The sequence below is a fragment of the Ursus americanus genome, chromosome 23, assembly GCF_024610735.1.
Source record: "Ursus americanus isolate L20-20 chromosome 23, mUrsAme1.1.p, whole genome shotgun sequence".
Classification (NCBI taxonomy): domain Eukaryota; kingdom Metazoa; phylum Chordata; class Mammalia; order Carnivora; family Ursidae; genus Ursus; species Ursus americanus.
Window position 1 is genome coordinate 6,795,295 of NC_142149.1, and position 20,605 is coordinate 6,815,899.

Below are 20,605 nucleotides of genomic sequence, written 5' to 3' on the forward strand. Positions count from 1 at the left end.
TGTTTTACTCCATTGGTCTCTATGTCTGATGTCATGTCAGCATTACTCTCTCTTTTTTTTTTTAAGATTTTATTTATTTATTCAACAGAGATAGAGACAGCCAGCGAGAGAGGGAACACAAGCAGGGGGAGTGGGAGAGGAAGAAGCAGGCTCATAGCGGAGGAGCCTGATGTGGGGCTTGATCCCATAATGCCGGGATCACACCCTGAACCGAAGGCAGACGCTTAACCGCTGTGCCACCCAGGCGCCCCAGTATTACTCTCTTTTAATTATTGTGGCTTTGTAGTAAGTTTTGAAATCGGAAGTTTGAGTCCTCCAGGTGTGTTCTTCTTTTTCAAGATTCTTTTACCTATTTGGGGCCCAAGGAGATTCCATATCGATTTTATGATGGTTTTTTTCTATTTCTGCAAAAAATGGTATTTTTCAATAGGGGATGTGTTGGATCTATAGATCACCTTGGGTAGCATTGACATCTTAACGATATTAACTCTCCCAATCCATGAACATGGATGTCTTTCCATTTATTTACTTCTCTAATTTCTTTCAGCAATGTTTTGTGGATTTCATTGTACAAGACTTTTGTGTCTTTGGTTAACTCATAAGAGGTTTTTGGGAGACTATTGTAAATAGAATAATTCTTTTGAATTTCCTTTTCAGATTGTTCACTGTTAGTTTTGATTTACAGAGAAGCTGTAAAGATGGTACAAAGAGTTCCCATACGCCCCTGCCGTGGTTGGAATGTTTATGTCCTCCTCAAATTTATATGTTGAAATCCTAATGCTCGAGGTGATAGTGTTCAGAGGTGGGGCCTTTGGGAGGTGATTAGTCATGAGGATGGAGCTGTTGTGAATGGGATTAGTGTTCTTATAAAAGAGACCCCACGGAACTCCCTAGCCCCTTCCACCATGTGAGAACACAGAGACGAGGCACCATGTATGAACCAGGAAGCCTTGCCTCTTTGTAAACTCTATCAAGTCAAGGGCCACAATCGTCTTAGATGCTTCCGTAGTCCCAGAATTTAGAGAAGGTGATGTGCCAGGCCAGGGGCCGGCAAACTATAAATTACAAGAGATAGTAAATATTTTACGCTCCATGTTAAGAAGAAAATCAAAGACATTTTGTAGCTACTTATATGATAAGGGAGAAAACAATCCCCACACATTTTTGATTAACAAAATTCAAAATATTATATTTTGAATATTATATAATCTTTCTGTCATACAGGTCTATTACTGAGAAGAATGGAATTCTTTGGGGGGGCAACACTTTATTTAACTGAGGTTCAGAGTTAGTATTCTCTACTGTCAAAGTCAGTTACAAATATTTGATTTTTTTTTAAAGATTTTATTTATTTATTCGACAGAGAGAGAGAGAGCCAGTGAGAGAGGGAACACAAGCAGGGGGAGTGGGAGAGGAAGAAGCAGGCTCCCAGCGGAGGAGCCCGATGCGGGACTCGATCCCAGAACGCCGGAATCATGCCCTGAATCATGCCCTGAGCCGAAGGCAGGCGTTTAACCGCTGTGCCACCCAGGCGCCCCACAAATATTTGATTTTTTAAAAATCCATTAAAGAATATAAAAGCTATACTCAGCGGCCATACAAGGCAGCAGGTCAGACGAGGCTCACAGGCAGTGGTTTGCTGGCCCCTGTGCTAAGCAATCAATGCATTTTTGAAGGTGGAAAGTAGAAATTTGAAAGGGAGAAGAAAGGAAGGTAAAGGCTCCTGATCTGGGTGTATCTGTCCGTGGGCGCACAGGGCCCCTCGAGTGTTGCCACATCAGCAGTTTAGAGCCAAAAGGCAGCGGTATTGCCCCTGCTGCTTTGAAATATGAGACCTTGAAGCTTTGGAAGAGGGAAAATGCACAGCACAGCATAGTTTAGGACCACTGGAGATGAGTCAGCTTGGGAGTGGGGACCACTCTGTCACTGCCCCACATGGCTGAGGTGGCCCTGAATGACAGCCTCAGACACACACCCCTGTTCCTGGCAGAGGCTCTGCTGCTTACAGAGGGGGCCTGATGGAGTTCATTACTTTGCCCCTGGGAGTGGGTTCCTGGGTCTGGGGTCGAGGCTGTTCAGAGATGTTCAGACACGGTAAGACTGGCAGGTGGACGACTGCATGTTTGGCAGAAAGGCCTATTCCCCCCACTCCTTTCCCTCGAGTGAGAGACTGGTGCACCCAAGACGGGAACGCAGGCCTCGGGATGACACACGTGGGACCCACACCGCCCTCGAGCTTGTGCACGCTCCCACGTGGCCTCCTTCCTATTTCACGCAGGGCCCACCTACAACTCGGTTTTCTCTGCAGATCCTAAAGACAACGAATGCCCCCGAAGTGAATCTCATTTGAGTATTGAAATGCAATTACCTTTCAGAAAATCAGATTTGGAGGGGGAGGCGCCTGGGTGGCTCAGTTGGTTGAGCATCTGTCTGGCTGTTGATTTTGGCTCAGGTCCTAAGATCGAGCCCCACGTCAGGCTCTGCACTCTAGGAGGCGGAGAGGGGGCTCTGCTTGAGATTCTCTCTCTCTCTCTCTCCTACTCTCTCTGCCCCTTCTCTCCTCTACAATAAATAGACAGATCTTAAAGAAAAAATCAGATTGGTTTCTGCGTGGCTCCAAGCCTTTTTCCCACTGCTCTCGGTCTCCTGAGATGAGGGAGAAAGGCGCCTGTGCTGCCAGGTGGGGTTGGGGGGAACATCACTACTTCAGAAATACCCTCATTCTGATGCTCGGCTTTGAGGGGTGAGCAGCTCTGAGCCTGGCATGTTCTGCTGTACCGCCCTCTGTATCAAGCCTCAAGTGCTCCCAAAGGATCCAGGAGCTGCTTCCTTCAGGAAGTTCCTGGAAACATGGTCCATTCTGGGAGCCTAGGCTGCCGCACCCTGTTAAAGTTAACAGGGCGAAGGACCACAGGCACAGAGCGTCTCGGGTGCCCCTGCCCGGAGAGGCGCCCCATGGAGACAGGGTTTAGGTACAGAGCGCAAAGCTGGGGTAGCCGTCAGCCCCACCTGGGGAACGTGGCCTGCCACGTGACTGCCGCCCGAACCCCACAGAATTGTCCAGAGGAACCTGGCTTGGGCTCTGGGTGAGACACCTGGGCTCTGCCACTTGCGCCAAGGCCTGTCTTTTAGTCCTTGCCCTAAATCACTGAGATCCGCGGAGAAGCCCTCCCGCCCGTGACCCAGCCGGCAGGGAGCGTGCGGCACCCTCGTTACGGCCGCGGTGGACGAAGTTAGACGGAGCACGCGATTTAGTACAAGTAGTTTATTTCTCCCCAGGCGAGGGCCCGCATGTGTTGAGCAGAGGCGAGCCCACCTGGCTCCTTCAGGAACCACCCAAAAGATTCTAGTTTAGTTTACATGCATTAAAAACGCTACAGTTGCCAACAGCCAAATGTTAAGAAGCAACATCTTGACGTCGCGGGGTTCCTATCTGCATGCGACGTGACCATACAGAGACGTGTTTATGGTACACGGTACTTCTAGGTTAAAGCAGGTGAGGCAAGAGTCCGGGCTGCCCTGGGGCCCTGTTCTGTCACAGAGGCTTGGCTGGGCGCTGAGAGCCGCCCTGCTGTCGGCGTTCTGATGGGAAAGTGGCTCATCGAAGATGGAAATGGAGCCCTTGTTCCCAGCCAGGTCACCCCGTGTCCCTGGCTTTGGGTGTGCAAGGCTGCGGGGGCGTCAGTGTTGTGCCCTCTGAGTTGACAGGAGACTAGAAGCACCAGAGACCCTAAGCCTGGATTCTCAGCAGGCAGGATGGTGGGTCATTATTCCCTCCTGGCCAACGAGCTCCTTCTCATGGAGCAGGGGCAGCTCAGGGGCCCAGGACAACAGGATGGGTACAGGGTTGGGGGGGGGGTGAGGGAAGAGGCCTGTCTCAGGTCAAGACACGACCGTCCCACTTGGCTAAAACCTTTAAGACAAACTTGCTTGAAGACAAAAGGGAGGGGAGGTTCACCTGGGCAGTCCCCAGAACAGGGGAGTGCGTTCAGCTGTCCCTTTTAGCTTCTCTTCTGTCTTAAAGGGCCTCCCTCCTTGAATGGGATGAAGCCACATCCCCGTCAAGCAGCAGCCTGGGACAGCAGGTCTTACTGACTTTGCTTAAAAATCCTCCCTTCCTCCAGATCTTCAAAGAACTGGCTGACGCCAGCAAAACCTGCAGAAGAACGGTACGCAACCCAGGCGTAAGGAACGAGCCCCAAATCCCTTGTAAAAACTGGATGTGCTAGGAGTTGCAAATCTTTGGATAATCAAAATGTTGAAAACACTGGGGGTGGGGGTGGGGCAAGAGTTAGTGTCGCTTTCAAAGTGTCTATTAATACCTGAGACTGTCCCTATCTGTCGTGAACAAACTCACAGCATCGATTCTGGAATGGAGGAGAGAGGCAGGGGAGAGTGGCAGATGGTGGGTGGACTGTCACCCACACTCCCACCGGGTCCCCCTGCGGAAGCCTGCCGGGGATGTGGCTGTGGCTCCCCCAGCCCTGGAGCCACCCCCTGCACGGCTCTCCAACACCTTTGGCGCGGCCGAGCACCCGGGGGCGTTGCCAGCGTGGACAGGAGGGCAGAAGAGGGAGAGGCCGGCCCGAGTCACGGGTCTTCTGTCTGCCTGGGCCTTGGGTCAGGAAATCTCAGCCGAGCTCAGGCTGATTCTCCCTGATGCCATCTGCAGGCATAGCAGCCCGCTGATCCCGTAGTCCTGCACCCAGCCTCCAGACGCCTTTGGTTTCTAGTAAAGAAACGCAGCTTGTGTTGGCATTCGTTAAAAACCAAAACGGATCAAGGAGGCAGGAACCTTTGCGGCGAGTGTGTTAGGCTGGAAACTCATTCCCGTAGTGTCTCAGGTGTTCATCCGCCACGGACAGGTAGGTGGCCCTCATGCTGGGAGAATACTGTGGGAGACAGGGGGAGGGTACGGTCAGAACAGGGTCACACGGTACAGCTAAACCAGACGCTGTGCTCGCAAAGGTGCGCGAGCTTCTCGGGGAGTGGGAGCGGGGCTAGTTTTTGTCACAGGCATTGTGGAGACGCTAGAGGGGCTTGGGCAGGCTTTGTCGCTGGTGATGCCTCCAGCCCTGGGGCCATCAGGACGCCTGGCTCCCAGCCTCAAATGCAAGATGCACACACAGACCAGCCACCTTCCCCCTGCTATGACTGCTGCGACCCCTCCAGGGCACACCGACGCCGGGGATAGCGTCAGGGTGCACCAGTGCACTCGTGAGTGGGCTGACGGCACAGGGCCCTAGATTCAGAGACCCTCGTTCAAATCCCAGTAACGCAGCTTACATCCCATGACCTGGGCTGAGGCTCTCCAACTTCTGTGAGCCTCCGTTTCCCCATCCACAGGAGGGACCCGGGAGCCCTCAGCAGTCACAGGGAAGGATGGAATGCTATCAGACAGGTGACACCCCTCACACGGCGGTTCTCAAACTTGGCTGTGCATTACAGACACCTGGGAGTCTAAAAAAATCCTGATGCCCAGGCCATTCCCACCAGTATTTTTTTTCCATTGGGGTAAAACCCACATCACATAAAATTCAGCATCTTGAAGTGCCACCAGCATTGTTTTAAAGCTCTTCCAAATGCAGCCAAGTCGGAGAAACAGTTACCTAATGCCAAGTTCTCGACAGATGTTAGCCAGCTGCTGCTTTGGAGGGAGATAGGGCTCCCCACATCACATCTCATATCCCAGGACCTGCTTCTACATTTCTCTCTCTCTCTCTTTTTAAAGATCTTATATATTTATTTGCCAGAGAGAGCGAGAGAGCACAGCGGTAGAGGGAGAGGGAGAAGCAGGCTCCCCACCGAGCAGGGAACCCGATGCGGGGCTTGATCCCAGGACCCTGGAATCATGACCTGAGCCGAAGGCAGACGCTTAACCATCTGAGCCCCCCACGCGTCCCTGCTTCTGCATTTGAACGGGCTCCGGATGCTGCTGGTCTGCTGACATGGAGCAGCAGGGGTCAGCAGGACCCTAAGTGTCTCCTGGCTCCAGGGAAGGTTTGGGGGGGGTTCAGGTCCAGGCCGTTTATACCAGAGGGGGAACACATGCTCCCAGCCAGTGGGCGCTCAGGGGTGGAGATGGTTGCTGGCACTCTTTAACCCAGCGGTTCTTAACCAGGCGTGATTTTGTCCCCAAGGGACATTTGGCCATGTCTGAAGGCATTTGTGGTTATCACAACTGGGGAGCAGGGAGCGGGGGGGGGGTGTTATCAAGGGGGTAGAGGCCAGGGATACAGCTAAACATCCCAGGGAGCCCAGGACAGGCCCCTCCTCCAGTATGACCTGGCCCACCATAGTGTGGCGGGTGAGGAAGCCTGGTTTTCCATGGGGCTTCCCAGACCTGTAGCCTCTGCTTTGCTCGTGAACACGTGAGAAATGCAAAGCCCCGGGTCCCACCCCAGATTTCCCCGAGTCACAAACGGGGCGGGGGGTGGCCTGTGTTGCAACAAGTCCTCCAGGTGATTCTGATGCACACCCGCGTGGAGCATCTCCTTGAAGCGCTATTTCCAAACGTCCTTGATGAGGAGGGTCCTCTGGCTGCTTGATACACTTAGAACTTCCCAGGAGCCTTCCTGGCATCATCCGCTTCGGGGGTTCTGGAGTGAAGTCCTGGTGTTGGTATTTTTAACAATTGCCCGGGTCATTTTTGTCCATCAAGTCTAGGACATGGTGCTGGAGTGGACATGAGGGGTTCCTCAAAGGTAGACCTGGGCGAAGGCACGTTTCCAGCCAATGGAACAGGCCGTTCATTCTGACTGCCTTGCTTGCTATCAGCCCCTGGAGTGAAATCCCCGTGTCTGTCCCAGAAACGGGGCTGGCAGAGGGAGGGATCCATCCAATCGTTTCACACTTGCCACTTGCCCAGTACCGATGAATGTTTAGAGCAGGCGCAGGGGGACAGCAGGGAGTGGCCAGCCGTGCTGTTGTTGGGGTGGAAGTCTGCACGCTTATGCTGGGGGTTCCTTGGTCAGCAGCATCCACCGATGCCTCTTCGTGCCCCTTGCACGGCAGGAGGTGGGGGGGGGTCCACCCCAGGGTAGGTAGAGCTGGGTGGGGCAGGGCAGCCAACTTGGCCAAAGCCATGAGAGTCCCTGAGCAGGTCCTAACTCCAGGGAGGAAAGTGACCTCTGTCCTTGAGCCTTGCAGATAAGGCCAGCTCTCGATGATCTCTGCTAATGGCAGAGAGAGTGGCCTGGATCTTTCAGAACAGACGGTAATCCAAAAATCATTTTTACTTGGCATCACTGTGCACGGAGTAATTCCTCATTCACAGCAGATTTCCCCCTAATTATGTTTTGCTCAGATTTTTAAAATCAATCTGCATTCCTGGGTCTATAGCAGCTGGGGGGAGGAAAAGGAATCCAGGAGGCTTCTGGGTAGAGAAAGTCAAGTTGGGATTTAAGAGGTACCTACTGAGAACTGCCAGCTCCGACCAGCCCCCTGTCCCTTCCTGAGGACCCCAGGAAGCAAGGGCTAGTCCTGGGTCTCGGGCTGTGTGTAAGACAGCAGGTGAGGTGCTCTGGGCAAAAACAGTAAGGTGGGATCATGGCGGGAAAGATGGGGGGCTGGTCAGAGCAGGGGCTCTCAACCACGGCGCTGAGGACATTTGGGGCTGGATTATTCTTTCTGGTCAGGCTGTCCTGTGTGCGGTAGGATGCTGAGCTCTGGCCCCGGCCCCCATCCACTAGATGCCCGTAGCACCGGCCCCCCAATTGTGACAACCAAAACTGCTTACAGACAGGCCAAGGGTCACCTGGGGGCCAAACTGCCCTTGAGTGGGAACCCGCTCAAAGGTGTGGCTCGAAGGCCACCTGCCTGAGCCCCCCCTGCAGGTTGCGCACCTGCTGATGACAGAGGCTGGGTCTCCGCCTCTTTCCCGGGAGCACCACATGTGTTCGGTGCTGACTCACTGGATTTGTGTGCCTTGTTCTCGGGGCCCAGGCATGTGTCACTGACCCCATGTCCTGGAGTCCAGCCCTTCCAGTGCAGCAGCCGGACGGCCCCTTCCAAACCCCCAAATTCAAACGCCTTGTCCAGCCAGGGGGAGGCAGGGGCGCCCCCCCCGACAGACACCTGGCTCCAGAACTCTGTTGCGTACCCATCCCCACCGCAGACGTCCGACCTTGTTTTCCACCCCCACCCCATGCCCATTTCATATAAATACCGTAGCTTGTGGAGAAGGTGGGCGTAAGGACGAAGGGGGTAAAATCAGCATCTCCCTCTTAGAGTACCAGCGGCCTCCCCCCGTTTACAGCGACCAAGATTCCAACGCTCGCCACCATCGTGAGGTGTGTGCTCTTACCATCCCCATTCCACAGGTGGGGAAACCGAGGCACACAGAGGCGAAGCGCTTGTCCAAGGTCACAGAGGTACTAAGCCACGAGCTGGGTGTGAACCCAGGCATTTGGCACGGGAGTCTGTGTCCACATTCTACTGTCTCTACTTGCAGTCCTGTCCCCTGGGACAGGACAGAGCCTTTTCTCTCCAATGCCGCCCCCTCACGCCACCGGCTCCTGCCCCAACGCAGCGTCCCGATTCCCTGGCTGCAGGTGGGCGTGGGCACATTCCTAGGGACGGCAAGAGCCGGGCAGGCTTGAGGGAGGCTGATGTCCCAGCCACCACAGGGGCTCCATGTTGCAGCCCAGGGTGAAGGGGTAACGCCATCGAGAACCTAACAATTTCTCTGGAGCAAAAAGGGACGCTCTCTTCTTAGAATATTTCGTTTAGCAAACTTATTACTGTAAATTATTTCTCAGTCCCTTTGAGATGTATATAAACCTTTTTAAAGGCTAAATTGGGCTCTTGCCAGCTTTACAATCCAGGAATGTTTTCTTAAGGGTCTGGGAGGCATGTCATTGGAAGGTAAGCATCGAGGAGGACTGCCCCTATCACTGTGGCAATTAGGGACACTGATGGCCACCCTAATTAGCAGGTACTTAGGATGGCCTGGTGTGACAAAGGTGCTGTGGAGTCTTGCTTGGGGGCAGGCTGCCCTGGGGTGAGGGCGAGCTTTCTGTCTCTGCAGTGTCTTCAGCGGACTGCCTGTGCTGTGCGTGGCAGTCTGGTCCCATAACTAAACTGTTTCATCTTTTTCTCCCTTTGTGGAGCGGAGTCACCGGATTGGCAGGAGGTCTTATCTTTAATCATTTCTCTACAAGGGCCACAGCTGTGATTTTGCCCGGAGAGCCCAGGTTACCGTGGGAGGAGGGGAGCCTCTTCCGATGAGGGGCACGTTCTCATAGCGTGGGTTCCCGCCGAAGAGCATGGCCTGGTTCCTGCGGGCGGAGGGGAGAGCTCAGCAGGGGGAGGCCTGGGGGTGGGGTGCTCGGGTTTCTAAAGGAGGGGCCCGGGGGTGTGTATGTGCAAGCCGGGGGATGCACACGGGCCACGGAGGGAGTATGGGTAGGAATTATCAGGGAAAGAGCGCTCGGGGAGGCCCGGGGGGGGGGGGGGAAGCAGCCGCTGGGGGGCGAGGGGCCAGTGTGGGCTGGAGAAATGCAGCTCCTGGGCCCTGCGATCTGCCCTGAGGGTCTGTGGTGAAAGGCTTGGCATCTACAGGGGTTCTTCCTCCAGCAGAGGTGATGGGGTGGCTAGATGCACCCCAGAGGCCTTCCCCCCAGGTGCCCTGGGGCTGCAGTGGGGGGATCACTGCTGGCCTTTGATGCCTTCCTCCCAACCCGGCTCTCTGGACCCTAACATTCTGTCCTTGGATCTAGCTCCCTGGGAGGGGGCAGGTGGGGGCAGACCCGGGGAGCCCCGCCGTACATGTACTCGGAGACCGGGGCGTTGGAGATGGTCTGAGCCGGGGGCTGCAGGCTGGTCTGGCTGCCCAGGCCGCTGCTGTAGCTACAGAAGCTGCGGAGCTGCCCCCGGGGCGGGTTGTGAGCGGCGATGCGTCGGGCCTGGGGGTTGAAAGGGTCGTCGCTGTCGATGTCATCATAGTCTCTGTCCCTAGAACCACACACAGGACAGAGTCGGCTGTGAGGGCCGAGGCTCGGAGGCAGCGGGATCCTGGCCTGCTTCCCAGTCTTTGCTCCCAGGACTCTCTGGCCACATGGGTCCCCTTCAGGTTCCTCTGCCCTGTCTCACTCAGATCACTCCACCAGTTCCCAACTTCATGCCCACCTCCTCCAGGCAGCCCACTGTGCTGACCCCATGACAATGACCCTCCCTGCTCTGCTTCCTTTTGTCTGGTCTATCCATAGGCATTGAAACACCATCTCATCTCTACGTCCTCATAGAGAATGCAGGTGCCCCACTAACAGTGCTACAACCTATCCTTGGTATTCTGGGGGTGCCCCTCCAGCACCCAGAGCCCTCCTTATCTCACACCACAAAGTCCTGCAGAGGAAGAGAGGACAAGCAAGAGATGCCTGGTTGTGGTATGACACTGTCACCATCCTCAGCAACGCCCCTTGGAACCTCTTTTTGGGAGCCTATCTGGACTCTCAGGGAAGCTTCTGCAGCAATCCATCCAGCCTCTTGGGGCTGAATACCCGTGCCCCCTGCTGCCATCGTTCATCCCAGATTGTCACCCCTGGGCTCAGTCTCAGAGCAGAGCTTCCTGCAAGCTCTTCCAGGAAGCCCCCGGGCAGCCCACCTGGTAGTAAAGTGCTTCCAGGCCCTCGGCCCCGCGCAGATCATGGTGGAGAAGGCCAGGGCAGCCAGGAGGGAGAAGAGGCCGAGGTAGAGCAACCCCTCGATGCCATCGTAGCAGACGCCAGCAAGGGCGTCCAGGTAGTCCTGCAGGAGGAGGAGGGACACGTGGCTGGAAGGCAGGTCGGGGCACAGCCTGGGGTCCGAGCGGGTCTCCGGCGGCTCATCTCCCCAGGCCAGGGCTGGGGATCGCCTACCTTTCCCCACCCCGAGCACTTTGTACGGCCCATGAAGGGTCCACACTCTTGGGCCCAACAGAAGGGGTTCTTGGGTTCACTCCATAAGCAGGTGCTGACCATCTACTGTGTGCTAGGCACGCGAGGGTCAGCTCTGAGCGAGACAGACACAGCTGCGGGGTGGGGAAGCCAGACGCAGGGGCACTTACCCTAAGACCAGCATGGCAAGAAGGAGTGGGTTGTGCCTTGCGCAGATGAGGGAAGGGGACAAGCGGGGCATGTTCAGGAGAGAAAAAAGGCTGCAGGAGACAGGAGGGAGTGGTGGCAGGCCACGCTAGGCCTCGGGCCTTGCAGGCACGTGAGGAGTTTGCATTTGATCAGAAGGTGATGGGATATGATGGAAGGGATGTGACCCAGCTGGCTTTTCCAAAGACCACTGTGGCTGCTGTGAATGAAAGGTCATGGGAGGTTAAGGGGCAAGAGAAGGGGGGGCAGTCAGGAGGCCATGGCTGTCACCCAGGGGAGCGAGGTGGTGCTCGGATCATGGTAGAGGTGGGGGAAAGAGAGAGAAGTGGACGGATTCAGGATACATTTGAGAGTCTAGACGCTAGGATTTGCCGAAGGATTGGATGTGGGTGGTGCGGAGGGAGCGAGGGTACGTGTTCTTGGCTCCGAAGTCAGAGTGCCAGGGTCCGAAGCCCTTGACTTGACGGCTCTGGAACCTTCGGTGAGCCACTTCATAGATCTATACCTATCTACCTATCTATCTATCTATCTATCTATCTATCTATCTATCTATCTAGTCATCCATCCATCCATCCATCCATCCATCCATCCATCCACCCACCCACACGTGCACACAGTTTCCTTACCTATAAAACTGCCTGGGAAATAACATGTATTTCACAATATTAACAGCGACACCTAATATAAACTGCACAGAACAAGGTGAACACTTGTTCTCAACAAATGGCAGCTGGGATCATCCTACGACCCTTCGTGCTAAATCCGCATGGGCTGTGAGAAGTGTCCACGTGCACTGGCTTACTGCTTGGGGGGAGGGGGGCGCACATATTTCCAGAATGTTCCCTGCATTTGAGGCTGTCTGGTATTCCAAGTTCTTGGAGAGGTGACCCTGGCAATGAGCAGGGGATGTCCACTCGCAGCCAGGGAGATGGACGGGTTGACCAGATGGCCGGGAGTCTGGACACCGGAAAATAGCCTCCGTCATGTAGGTCAGGGTCTCCCTCAGTGTTCTAGAGCTAACCTGATCCAATCCTCCTATCCCAGCCCCCATCCCCTGCTACCTTTCACTGACTCTCCCTGTCTTAGCTACTTGGGAGAATCAAGAAGCCAGACACCCGTTCCGCCTTCCTGTTGTCCGGCTTCAACGTCATGCCGGGGCCCGCAGGGAGCCCCGACAGTCACTCTCCTAGCCCCTACTGGCTGCTCTCTGGGAAAGTGTGGCCTGCCGGGGTGCCCCCCGACCCCCACCACCCCCGTCCCGCTTGCCACCCAGGCCCACGCCGGCACCTTGTGCAGCCCTCGGCAATCCAGCATGGCCGTCAGCTGGTGGAGGCCGGACTCCGACGAGTTTAGCAGGAGCTGGATTCCGAGCAGGTCCTTCTGAAGCAGCAAGAGGCAAACACGCAGAGAGGCCGAGAGGCCGACAGTGTGGCTAAAACCACAGGCAGCAGCGTGTGCAAAGAGGCCAGGGAGCGCGCTCCACAGCCCGGCTCTGTGAAGCCCCGGGGTTCAGGAGGGGTGAGGTGCGGGCAGGGGGAGGGATGTCAGGGTCCAGCTGGGGCGCCCCCTCTTCCAGCACAGATGCTGTGGGAGGCAGCCGCCTTACCTCGGCCGTGGGGAAGAGGGGCACGGCGAACTGCAGCAGGCCGGCCACCTGGAGCTGCATGGTGGTGAGCGAGCGCTGGAAGATGGTCAGCGCCTGGCCGGGAGAGACCGCAGCCCGGCCTTGAGGCTCCGCTTCCCGCGGGAGCTGCTCCCCCGCAGCCCTGCCCCGATTCCTGCCCTGCCCCGCGTCTCTTGGGCTTTCTGAGCGCTGCACAGTCCTCTTGCTTCCTGCTACTCCGAGTGTGGTCCCCAGACTAGCAGCGTGGGCCTCCCAGTGAAGGGACAAGCACCCAGCTACCTACATGTGCCAGGACTTGGGGTCCGGGGGGGGCGAGCTGACTGAGGGGGCTCGGGCAGGGTGGGCGTACCTGCTGGAAGGGGCTGCTTCCGCTCTGACCACAGTGTAGGTAGTAACGGGTCACGTCTGCAAGGCAAAGGCATCAGCATCAGGCGGGAGCTCACAAGTGACCAGGCCCTCACCGCCCTCCGGGGCCAGGCCAGTCCTCAAACTCCCCAAGGAGGGCGCTTCTAACAGACGGCCCAGAGGTCCAGCCGGACCTAAAGTGTGGGGGCTGGGGGTGGGGGTGGGGGCAGGTGACGACAGGGCTGAAAGGTCCGGCCAGCCGTGGGCCTGGTCTGAGTATCCGGAGCGCTCCGACAGCCGAGGCCCCGAGGGTTCGTTACCTGTGCGGATCTGGCCCTCGGTGACATTCAGGATGAAGGTGTCAGGAGCTGAGCAGAAGTCGCCGGTGCCCTGAGCCACGGAGAGACGGGGAGGGGTGGAAGAAAGTTCTGACACCAGGGCCCTGCGTGGAGCTGGTGCCCTCAGGCCCAGCCACTTGGACCTCTCCGCTCAGTCCTCCCTGGGCTGGAATCCTGGTTCTGCCCCTTCCAGGCTCTGTCACTTTGGACAAGTGACTTACTCCTGTGCTCAGCTGCCTCCTTCACAGCACGGAGAGAAAAACACGACCCACCTTGCGGACTGATCTACGCCAAACACGCGGAAAGGTGACTGGCGGAGGGCAGGCTCTCTGCAGCATTAGCTCTTATGCTAGTCCTTTTTTTGTTTGTTTTTTGTTTTTCTGTTTTGTTTTGTTTATAATAATTTTTATTATGTTATGTTAGTCACCATACAGTATATCCTTAGTTTTTGATGTAGTGTTCCATGATTCATTATTTGTCTTACGCTTTTCCTGAATGCTGCTTCTGGGACGGACCTCGGGGGCCCCAGCGCCCGCACCATGCGTGTCGGGGAGTTACTGCACCATGGCCTTTGTTCATCTCGGTTCTATTTTAGGCCTTGTTGTTATCAAGCCCTACATGTTTTCAGGGTGCCAATCTATGAAGCATCCCCCACACTCTCTTCCTAAAGAATTATGTTAGGGCCACCTGGGTGGCTCAGTCAGTGAAGCAACTGCCTTCGGCTCAGGTCATGATCCCAGGGTCCTGGGATCAAGTCCTGCATGGAGCTCCTTGCTCAGCAGGGAGCTCCGACAAATAAATAAATCTTTAAAAAACCCCACTATCAACAACAAAAGAATTACGCTAGCATTGAATCCATCTCTGAGCTTGTGGGTACAGGTCCTGCTCAGGAGGAGCTGGGGGACTGGGAAGAGTGGGGGGGCTGCGAGTTAGGGGACACAGGCTCCGGGCTCTGCTACTGATCAGCTGGAGGGCCTGGACCCCACAGCATGACCTGGAGAAGTGACCGCTAAGGGCCTATGAGCTGTGTGGGAGCAGAAGCCCACCCTCGGACTGGTGGCAGCAAGGACCCATCCTCTGAGTCAGGCCCTTCTCAGGTCCAGCCTGGGGGTCCAGGGGGGCCACCTGGTAAAGGAGGCCTCCCATCTTTCAGAACAGCCAGGGGAAGCTCCGGTCCTCCAACCTGTTCCTCGGGGCTCCCCAAGCAGGGGACCCCTCCCCAGGGCCCTGCAGCACAGCTGGTGCCCCGTCCTCTTTTGGGAGCGGCGGCCTCAGGCTCCACGCTGGAGCTTCACGCGTTCATTCCCTGAGTCAATTAATATTTATTTAGCACCTACTGGATGCCACGTGCTGTTCTCGGCATGAGATACAGGTGCGAGCTGTATCATGGTGCTTATGGTCTGGAACATGTGTGTATGGGGGGTTGGGCAATAAGATGCCCCTCTAGACCCAGAGCTCCCACAGAGCCACATCTGTATACGCACGCACGCATATCCACACGCACGCACACAACCACATGCTCAGGACCGCGGGAGAATTGCTCTACATGCAAATCACTAACATACATCAATCAGACTGATTCATTAGCATAAATCAGAGCCACAGGACCAGCAGGCCTCCCCCTGTCGCTGCAGTGGTGAAGAGGGAGGAGCCAGATCTGAGTGGGGGAATGGGAGGTCTTGGGAAAATAAAGAGGGAGGCTGCCATCTTGGCCTGGGTCACCCCCCAAAAAGTTTGGGATCCGAAGAGGGACAGGAGGTCCCTGTCAGAGAGGTTCCCCAGGGATGCTGCCTCCCACCCCACTCAGGCCAGGTCTGCCCTTCAGACCCTTCAGTGAGGATCGAACTTTCCTGTTCATGGAGACAAAGGCCTGTATGTGCACTACTCACACAGTGGGGATGGGGACGGGGGAAGGGGCAGGGGACACTGAGCACAGGAGGAGAAGCCCAGTGTCAGCCAGCTGAGGCAGCTCCGGAGAGCTGGTGACCCTCTGAAGGTGTCCCCCTGTGCCCCTCACATAACGACATAAACGCATGGCAAACCGATGCAGTTGCTGCTTATTGAACATTCCCTATATGCCTCCCGGGGTCAACCGACCCACCTGATCCACCCACAGTCCTCTGGGCAAGCGCGGCACTTCTCCCCATTTTACACTCGAGGAAACTGAGGTCCGGAGAGCGTCAGAACTTTCCCAGGGGCCTCCCGTTGGGAAGGGGCGAGGTGGGGGGACACGGACCAGGCAGGAAGTTCCAGAAGCCACCTGCCTCCTCCCCCACCCTGACTCAGTGAGGTGGGCCCGGCCTCCGCCTGGGTGGCTGGATTTGCAGGGAGCACTCTGCTCCGTTGCCCCAGTGTGCCTGGATGACCCCTCCCCACTGTCGCCGGCCTCCACTGTCCCCTTCCTTCTTCTCTGGAGCTTTCTTTCCTCTCTGCCCTCAGCTCCTCACCCGGTCAGGGCAGTCAAGCGGGTAGGCAGCACGGCTGGGGTGGCCAAAGCCCAGAGCTCAGCTCCGCAAACTCCTACTACTCAGAGCAGAGCTCCTTCCTCGAGGAGGTCCTCTCTCAGGGACGGGGAGGGATGCGGAGGGAGGGAGGGACTCCGCGTCTGTCCTCGGGCCCCTCTGCACTCGCACTCGAAGGGAGTAGGCCTCCCAGGGCAGGGGCAGCAGGACCACACAAAAGCTCCCACAACAGGCTGTGCCGGCCTGCCTCCCGCCCCACTCGTCCTCACCCCACTTGCCATTAAAATGCAGCACGCTCCACAGCCCTCTCAAAGCGGCATTCAGCTCCCGCACAGCCCTCTCTCACACAGGCCTGACTCAACAATTAGGGAAATGGCCTTCCTCGCCAGCGCGCTGGCAGCCCAGGGCACCCAGCTGGGAGACTAAATCGCCTCTGGGCTCCCTGAACACTGAAGCCAGGGGAGAGGGAGAAGCCCCCACGGGGAGGGAGCTGTCTCCCAAAGGGCCGCTCAAGGTGGCAAGCTGGAAGCCTCCCCTGCTTCCAGAAGGCAGAGGCTGCGCAAGGGGCAGGAGAGCCCCCCGAAAGCTTGCCTTGTGCAAGCTTCCCCGTGCTCACACTGGTCCCCAGAGGGGAGGCCGCCGGCCAGGCAGCTGTGCGTGTGGCTGTGGCCGGCAGCCGCTCCCTTGGACGACATAGCCGCTCAGCTCCCGATGACATCAGGATGCTTTGCAGCGTGACCCGGGCCCTCCTACCCTGCCCTTCCCTGCAGCTGCAGGGGCCCCAGCCCCTGGGACGTAGGCTCCTGCCTGTCTAGTTCTCCCTCGTGCCCAAAGCGGACACCGTGTGGCGGGCGGAGGGAACGAGACAGGAGACACCCACCCCATCTCCCTCCCAGACAAGCTCTGCCAAAGGCTGCTGTGAGCCAAGCAGTGCCAGGGTCTGTCCATCCTGTGGGCACATGGAGGCAGACTGCCCCAGGCCAGAGGGACGAGCCAGCCGCCCAGTCCCTGCGCGAGGTGTGAGTCTGGGCAGGGGGCTTCAGGTGGGGCCCTTGTTCGTTCTTTTATCCCCAATAGCTAAGGCAGCACAGATGCAGGCCTGAATCAGTCTGGGGTCCCCTGAAATCCCCTGGTAAATCCTGCCCCCCCACTCACTCACGCACTCACTCACGCACACTCACCCACACCTCCCTGGTATCCATTCACACGGGTCACGGTGAGCTGCCTACAGACCGAGACGATGTCAAGAGCGAACATCATTGTGAACATCACGGCCTCCTGGTTTCTGGATCCTTGGACACCTGCCGCGGCCGAGCGCCGCAGAGACAGAGGCAGCTGAATGCACGGCTCGTGCACCGCTCGCCTGAGCGTTAGGTCTATTAACGACCAAACATACCTACGCAGGCAGCTTCCAAGGCAAAGGGACGGAAGGCAAGCTCAATGCCACAGCCACATTCCCGATGCCCAGGGAAGCTGGCCAAAGAGGGTGCTTCCGAAGCCCGAGGCTTCTCCAGCCTGACGTTTAGACCCCGCCCATCCCCATCAGAGCCAGTTAGTTCTTCACACCGGCCTTACAAGCAGCGGCTGGGAATGGGCCAATGGGGTGGGAAAGGGATCAGGGATCAGGCGTCTTATCTCGGCTTCGCCCCTACAGCCTCTACCTTTCTCTGGGTCTCGGTCCCCATAGGAAGGGCAAGGGGGCTGGTGCGGACGATCCAAGCCCTTTCGGTTCTGAGATTCTAGTTAGGGACAGAGACCGGAAGCTGGCCCTGCCCTGGGGGCTCTGGACAGGACACATGCACGTGCCACCAGAAAGACGGTCCTGGTCGGACCACCCCCACCCCCACCCCCAACTCACCACTGCTGCAGCACTGTCAGCGGCCAGAGATGTCCAGCTGAGGAACAGGCCCAGCGCCCCACAGCACAGCATCCTAGGAGAGAGGCACGCCAGTGGGTCCAGGCGCAGGCTGGCAGGTGGGAACCCTGTGAGGGCTGTCACCCCACCAACCTCCAGTGCCTTCCTCCGAGCCACCAGCCTGTCCCCTGTTGCCCCTGACCCTCCTGCAGTGGCCCCTCATATCAGCCTGCTGACTGTTGGGCGAGAGGTATGGAGCCCAGTGCCTGCAGCATGGGGCCCTGGGCCAAAGAGACACAGCACGAGCTATGAGGGGGGTTGATTAGAGACCCCAGAGGCTCTAATGCTTGGGCCACATTCCTTCAGCTGCTTAGCAGTCGGGCCCGGGGACGGTGGGGACACACGGAGGCAAGCCCAGTCCTTGCTAGGTATCCAGATGGTAAGTCAGCAGCTTCCGTCTCCCTCGGCTGGGGGCTGAGGAGGGGTCAGATGGCAGCTTCTGGGCCGCTGCCCCCCCCCATGCCCTCCAAGCCTGGCCAGGCCCCTGTCTTTCTCTGATGGTGACGTTGTCACGCTGTCACCCCCCACACTTGTCTGGCTGTCCAGCCCGCAGGCAGGGATACTCACGAGGCCAAGAGACACCTGGAACGCCTGGCCAGTGCCAGGCAGGCGACGAGGCAGATGACCAGGTCCAGGATAAAGAGCAGGAGGTAGGAAAGCCATCTGTGTGGACGGGGAGGGACGGTCACGGGAGGGGGAGGCGTCACCCCACTGGGTGCCCAGCGGGGAAGCCTACACAGCAGCCCCCTGCTCTGGACGGGAAGAACCAGTGTGCACGGCAGATGGGCTCTTCAGGGGCTCCCAGGGCTGCACCCCCAATTCTGCCTGAAGAAAGGGGTCACACTCCCCCACCCAGGCCGAGGGTCTAAACCAGCACTGCTGCCGAGAACTTGCTGCAGTGCCAGGCATGTTTGAGATCTCTGCACTGCCCTCTGTATCTGCCCTGCCCACGCGTGGCTCGGGAGAGCGGACATACAGCTCGTGCAACAGGGGAGACCTAGGTCTCGTCTCAGCTGCTTTTGAGTCATTTAAATCCCACTGCCACGTGTGGCTAGTGGCCGCACGCTGGATAGGGCAGGTCTACGTGGTCTCTCTGCAGCCTCCCCGCTGGATAGGGCAGGTCTACGTGGTCTCTCTGCAGCCTCCCCCAGGCACCTCTTTGGACCCTCCCGCTGCTTCGAGAACGCTCACTAGCATCAGATCAGGCCTGACACTTGCGTCCACAGATCGAAGAGAGCCCCTCAGACTGCCCCTTCTGTGATGAAGGCTCAGCCTGGCCGCCCTGAGGCCCCCCGTCTCGCCCTCCCAGCTGCCTGGGAGCCACTGCTTAGGACACGTAGGTTCCCTTCAGCAACATTTGTGCCGGGCACGGGGTGCCTGCATGTGGGGGGGAGGGGCTCATTCCCAGACCAGCAGGGAGCTCAGGTGGGGCAAGGGAGCCCCGGGCCACCCCTCACTCCTCAGGCCTTGCTGCAAACTCCCCCCCTCCCCGCAAAGGCAGTCACACACCAGCTGGCAGACCCTGCCAAGCTGTCTCCCTCCTTTGGGCCTCAGTTTCCAAACCTTTACCGCTGGAACCTTCTCAGGGTTGGGTGAAAAGTTAAATGTTCACTGAATGCCAAGGTTAATAAGGCATGCCATTGAGGGATCTCAAAGTCCCTGCGTTCCTGCTTCTCCAAAGCATGGCTGAGGAATCCAGCGCGCCTGAATTCCAAAGGCAGGGATCCCATCCCAACCAAAGCCCCGGGAGTTCCCTTCTCTTCCACACGGGATCCCGGGGCAGGGGGGGCTTACAACTGAGCGCCAGCCTCGCCTAGCAGCCACTGCCTCGCAGCCCTGTGGTGCAGGACTGGTGGACACAGGAGGCAGCGGGACAGACAAAATGGACTGCTCCAAGGCCTCGAAGAAGAACGTCTTTGGATCATTATGATTTCTCTTGATGCAAGAGCCAAATAAACTCACAGACCCCTCCTCTCCAGCAATGCTTCAATAACACCATCAGGAGGGTGAGAAGGAGTTTGGAGTGGGGGTGGGGGCAGGGGGGCGCTGGAAGAAAATATGAGGCTCCCAGAGAGAGACGGCATGCTGAAGCCCCCCTGGCAGCCAAGCAAGGTTCTTCCCGCCTTTGTGAGTGGAGGCTGAATGCCAAGAAAGGGGGCTAATGAAGACCCCCAACTCCCTGCCCAGAGCTGGGGCTTGGGGAAAGTGCAGGGCCCTCCCTCCACCAAGGAGCCAGTTTTCCTAGAATCCGAGTCACGGCAGGAAGGGATCTCAGGAACGTCTAGTGCTAGGACCCCATTCTGTAGATTAGGAAACAGGCCCGTGGGAGGAGAGCCTGGCCCAGGAATTCTGGACTCTCCCCCCGTCTGTGAATCTTCCTGCAGGAGACATGGCCAGGCACCAGGCACCTCTCAAAATCCCGGTTTCTTGTTTCAGACCTAAAGGTTTCTTATTACCTCTCTCCCTGCTGTGCACACCAGCAGGGAATCAGGTTAGGATTGCCTCTCACTCACTCTCCAGGATCCCCATTGTGTTTCAATGCGTTTTCTCTGCATCCACACCTTGAGTTGTGAGGAGTTCCTGGAAACAGCTCTGCGAGGCGGATGTGTTTTCCCAGGAGCCCAGCGATGACCTGGGTTGTGTTTCTCACCAAGAACTTGGCTCCAGGAGGAGCGGCGCGGGCCCTTACTCCCCAAGCTCTCCTGGGTCCGGCCTCGGCAGGCGCCTTGGCCACACCCCTTAGGAACCTCTCAGAGAGGCTTGGCTTTTTATTGCTTCCAATACTTAGCCGGGCCTTGTATCAAAGTGCTAAAAACGATGAGCTTAGCTGGATGGCTCTG

General features: G+C 57.3%; 1 protein-coding gene across 1 annotated transcript in view; it reads right to left on the reverse strand.

Moving 5' to 3' along the window:
* Positions 1-1,367: 1,367 nt before the first annotated feature.
* The window catches only part of TTYH2 (tweety family member 2), a 39,074-nt gene continuing 19,836 nt past the window's right edge, over positions 1,368-20,605 (reverse strand). The window contains exons 5-14 of the mRNA XM_045814292.2: positions 18,333-18,428; positions 17,709-17,781; positions 13,371-13,440; positions 13,055-13,110; positions 12,688-12,780; positions 12,369-12,461; positions 10,604-10,746; positions 9,769-9,954; positions 9,200-9,278; positions 1,368-4,892 (exon numbers count right to left, since the gene is read on the reverse strand). Of these exons, the coding sequence (XP_045670248.1) occupies positions 4,812-4,892; positions 9,200-9,278; positions 9,769-9,954; positions 10,604-10,746; positions 12,369-12,461; positions 12,688-12,780; positions 13,055-13,110; positions 13,371-13,440; positions 17,709-17,781; positions 18,333-18,428 (970 nt within the window). The 3' untranslated portion in view covers positions 1,368-4,811. The remainder of the gene's footprint in view (positions 4,893-9,199; positions 9,279-9,768; positions 9,955-10,603; positions 10,747-12,368; positions 12,462-12,687; positions 12,781-13,054; positions 13,111-13,370; positions 13,441-17,708; positions 17,782-18,332; positions 18,429-20,605) is intronic.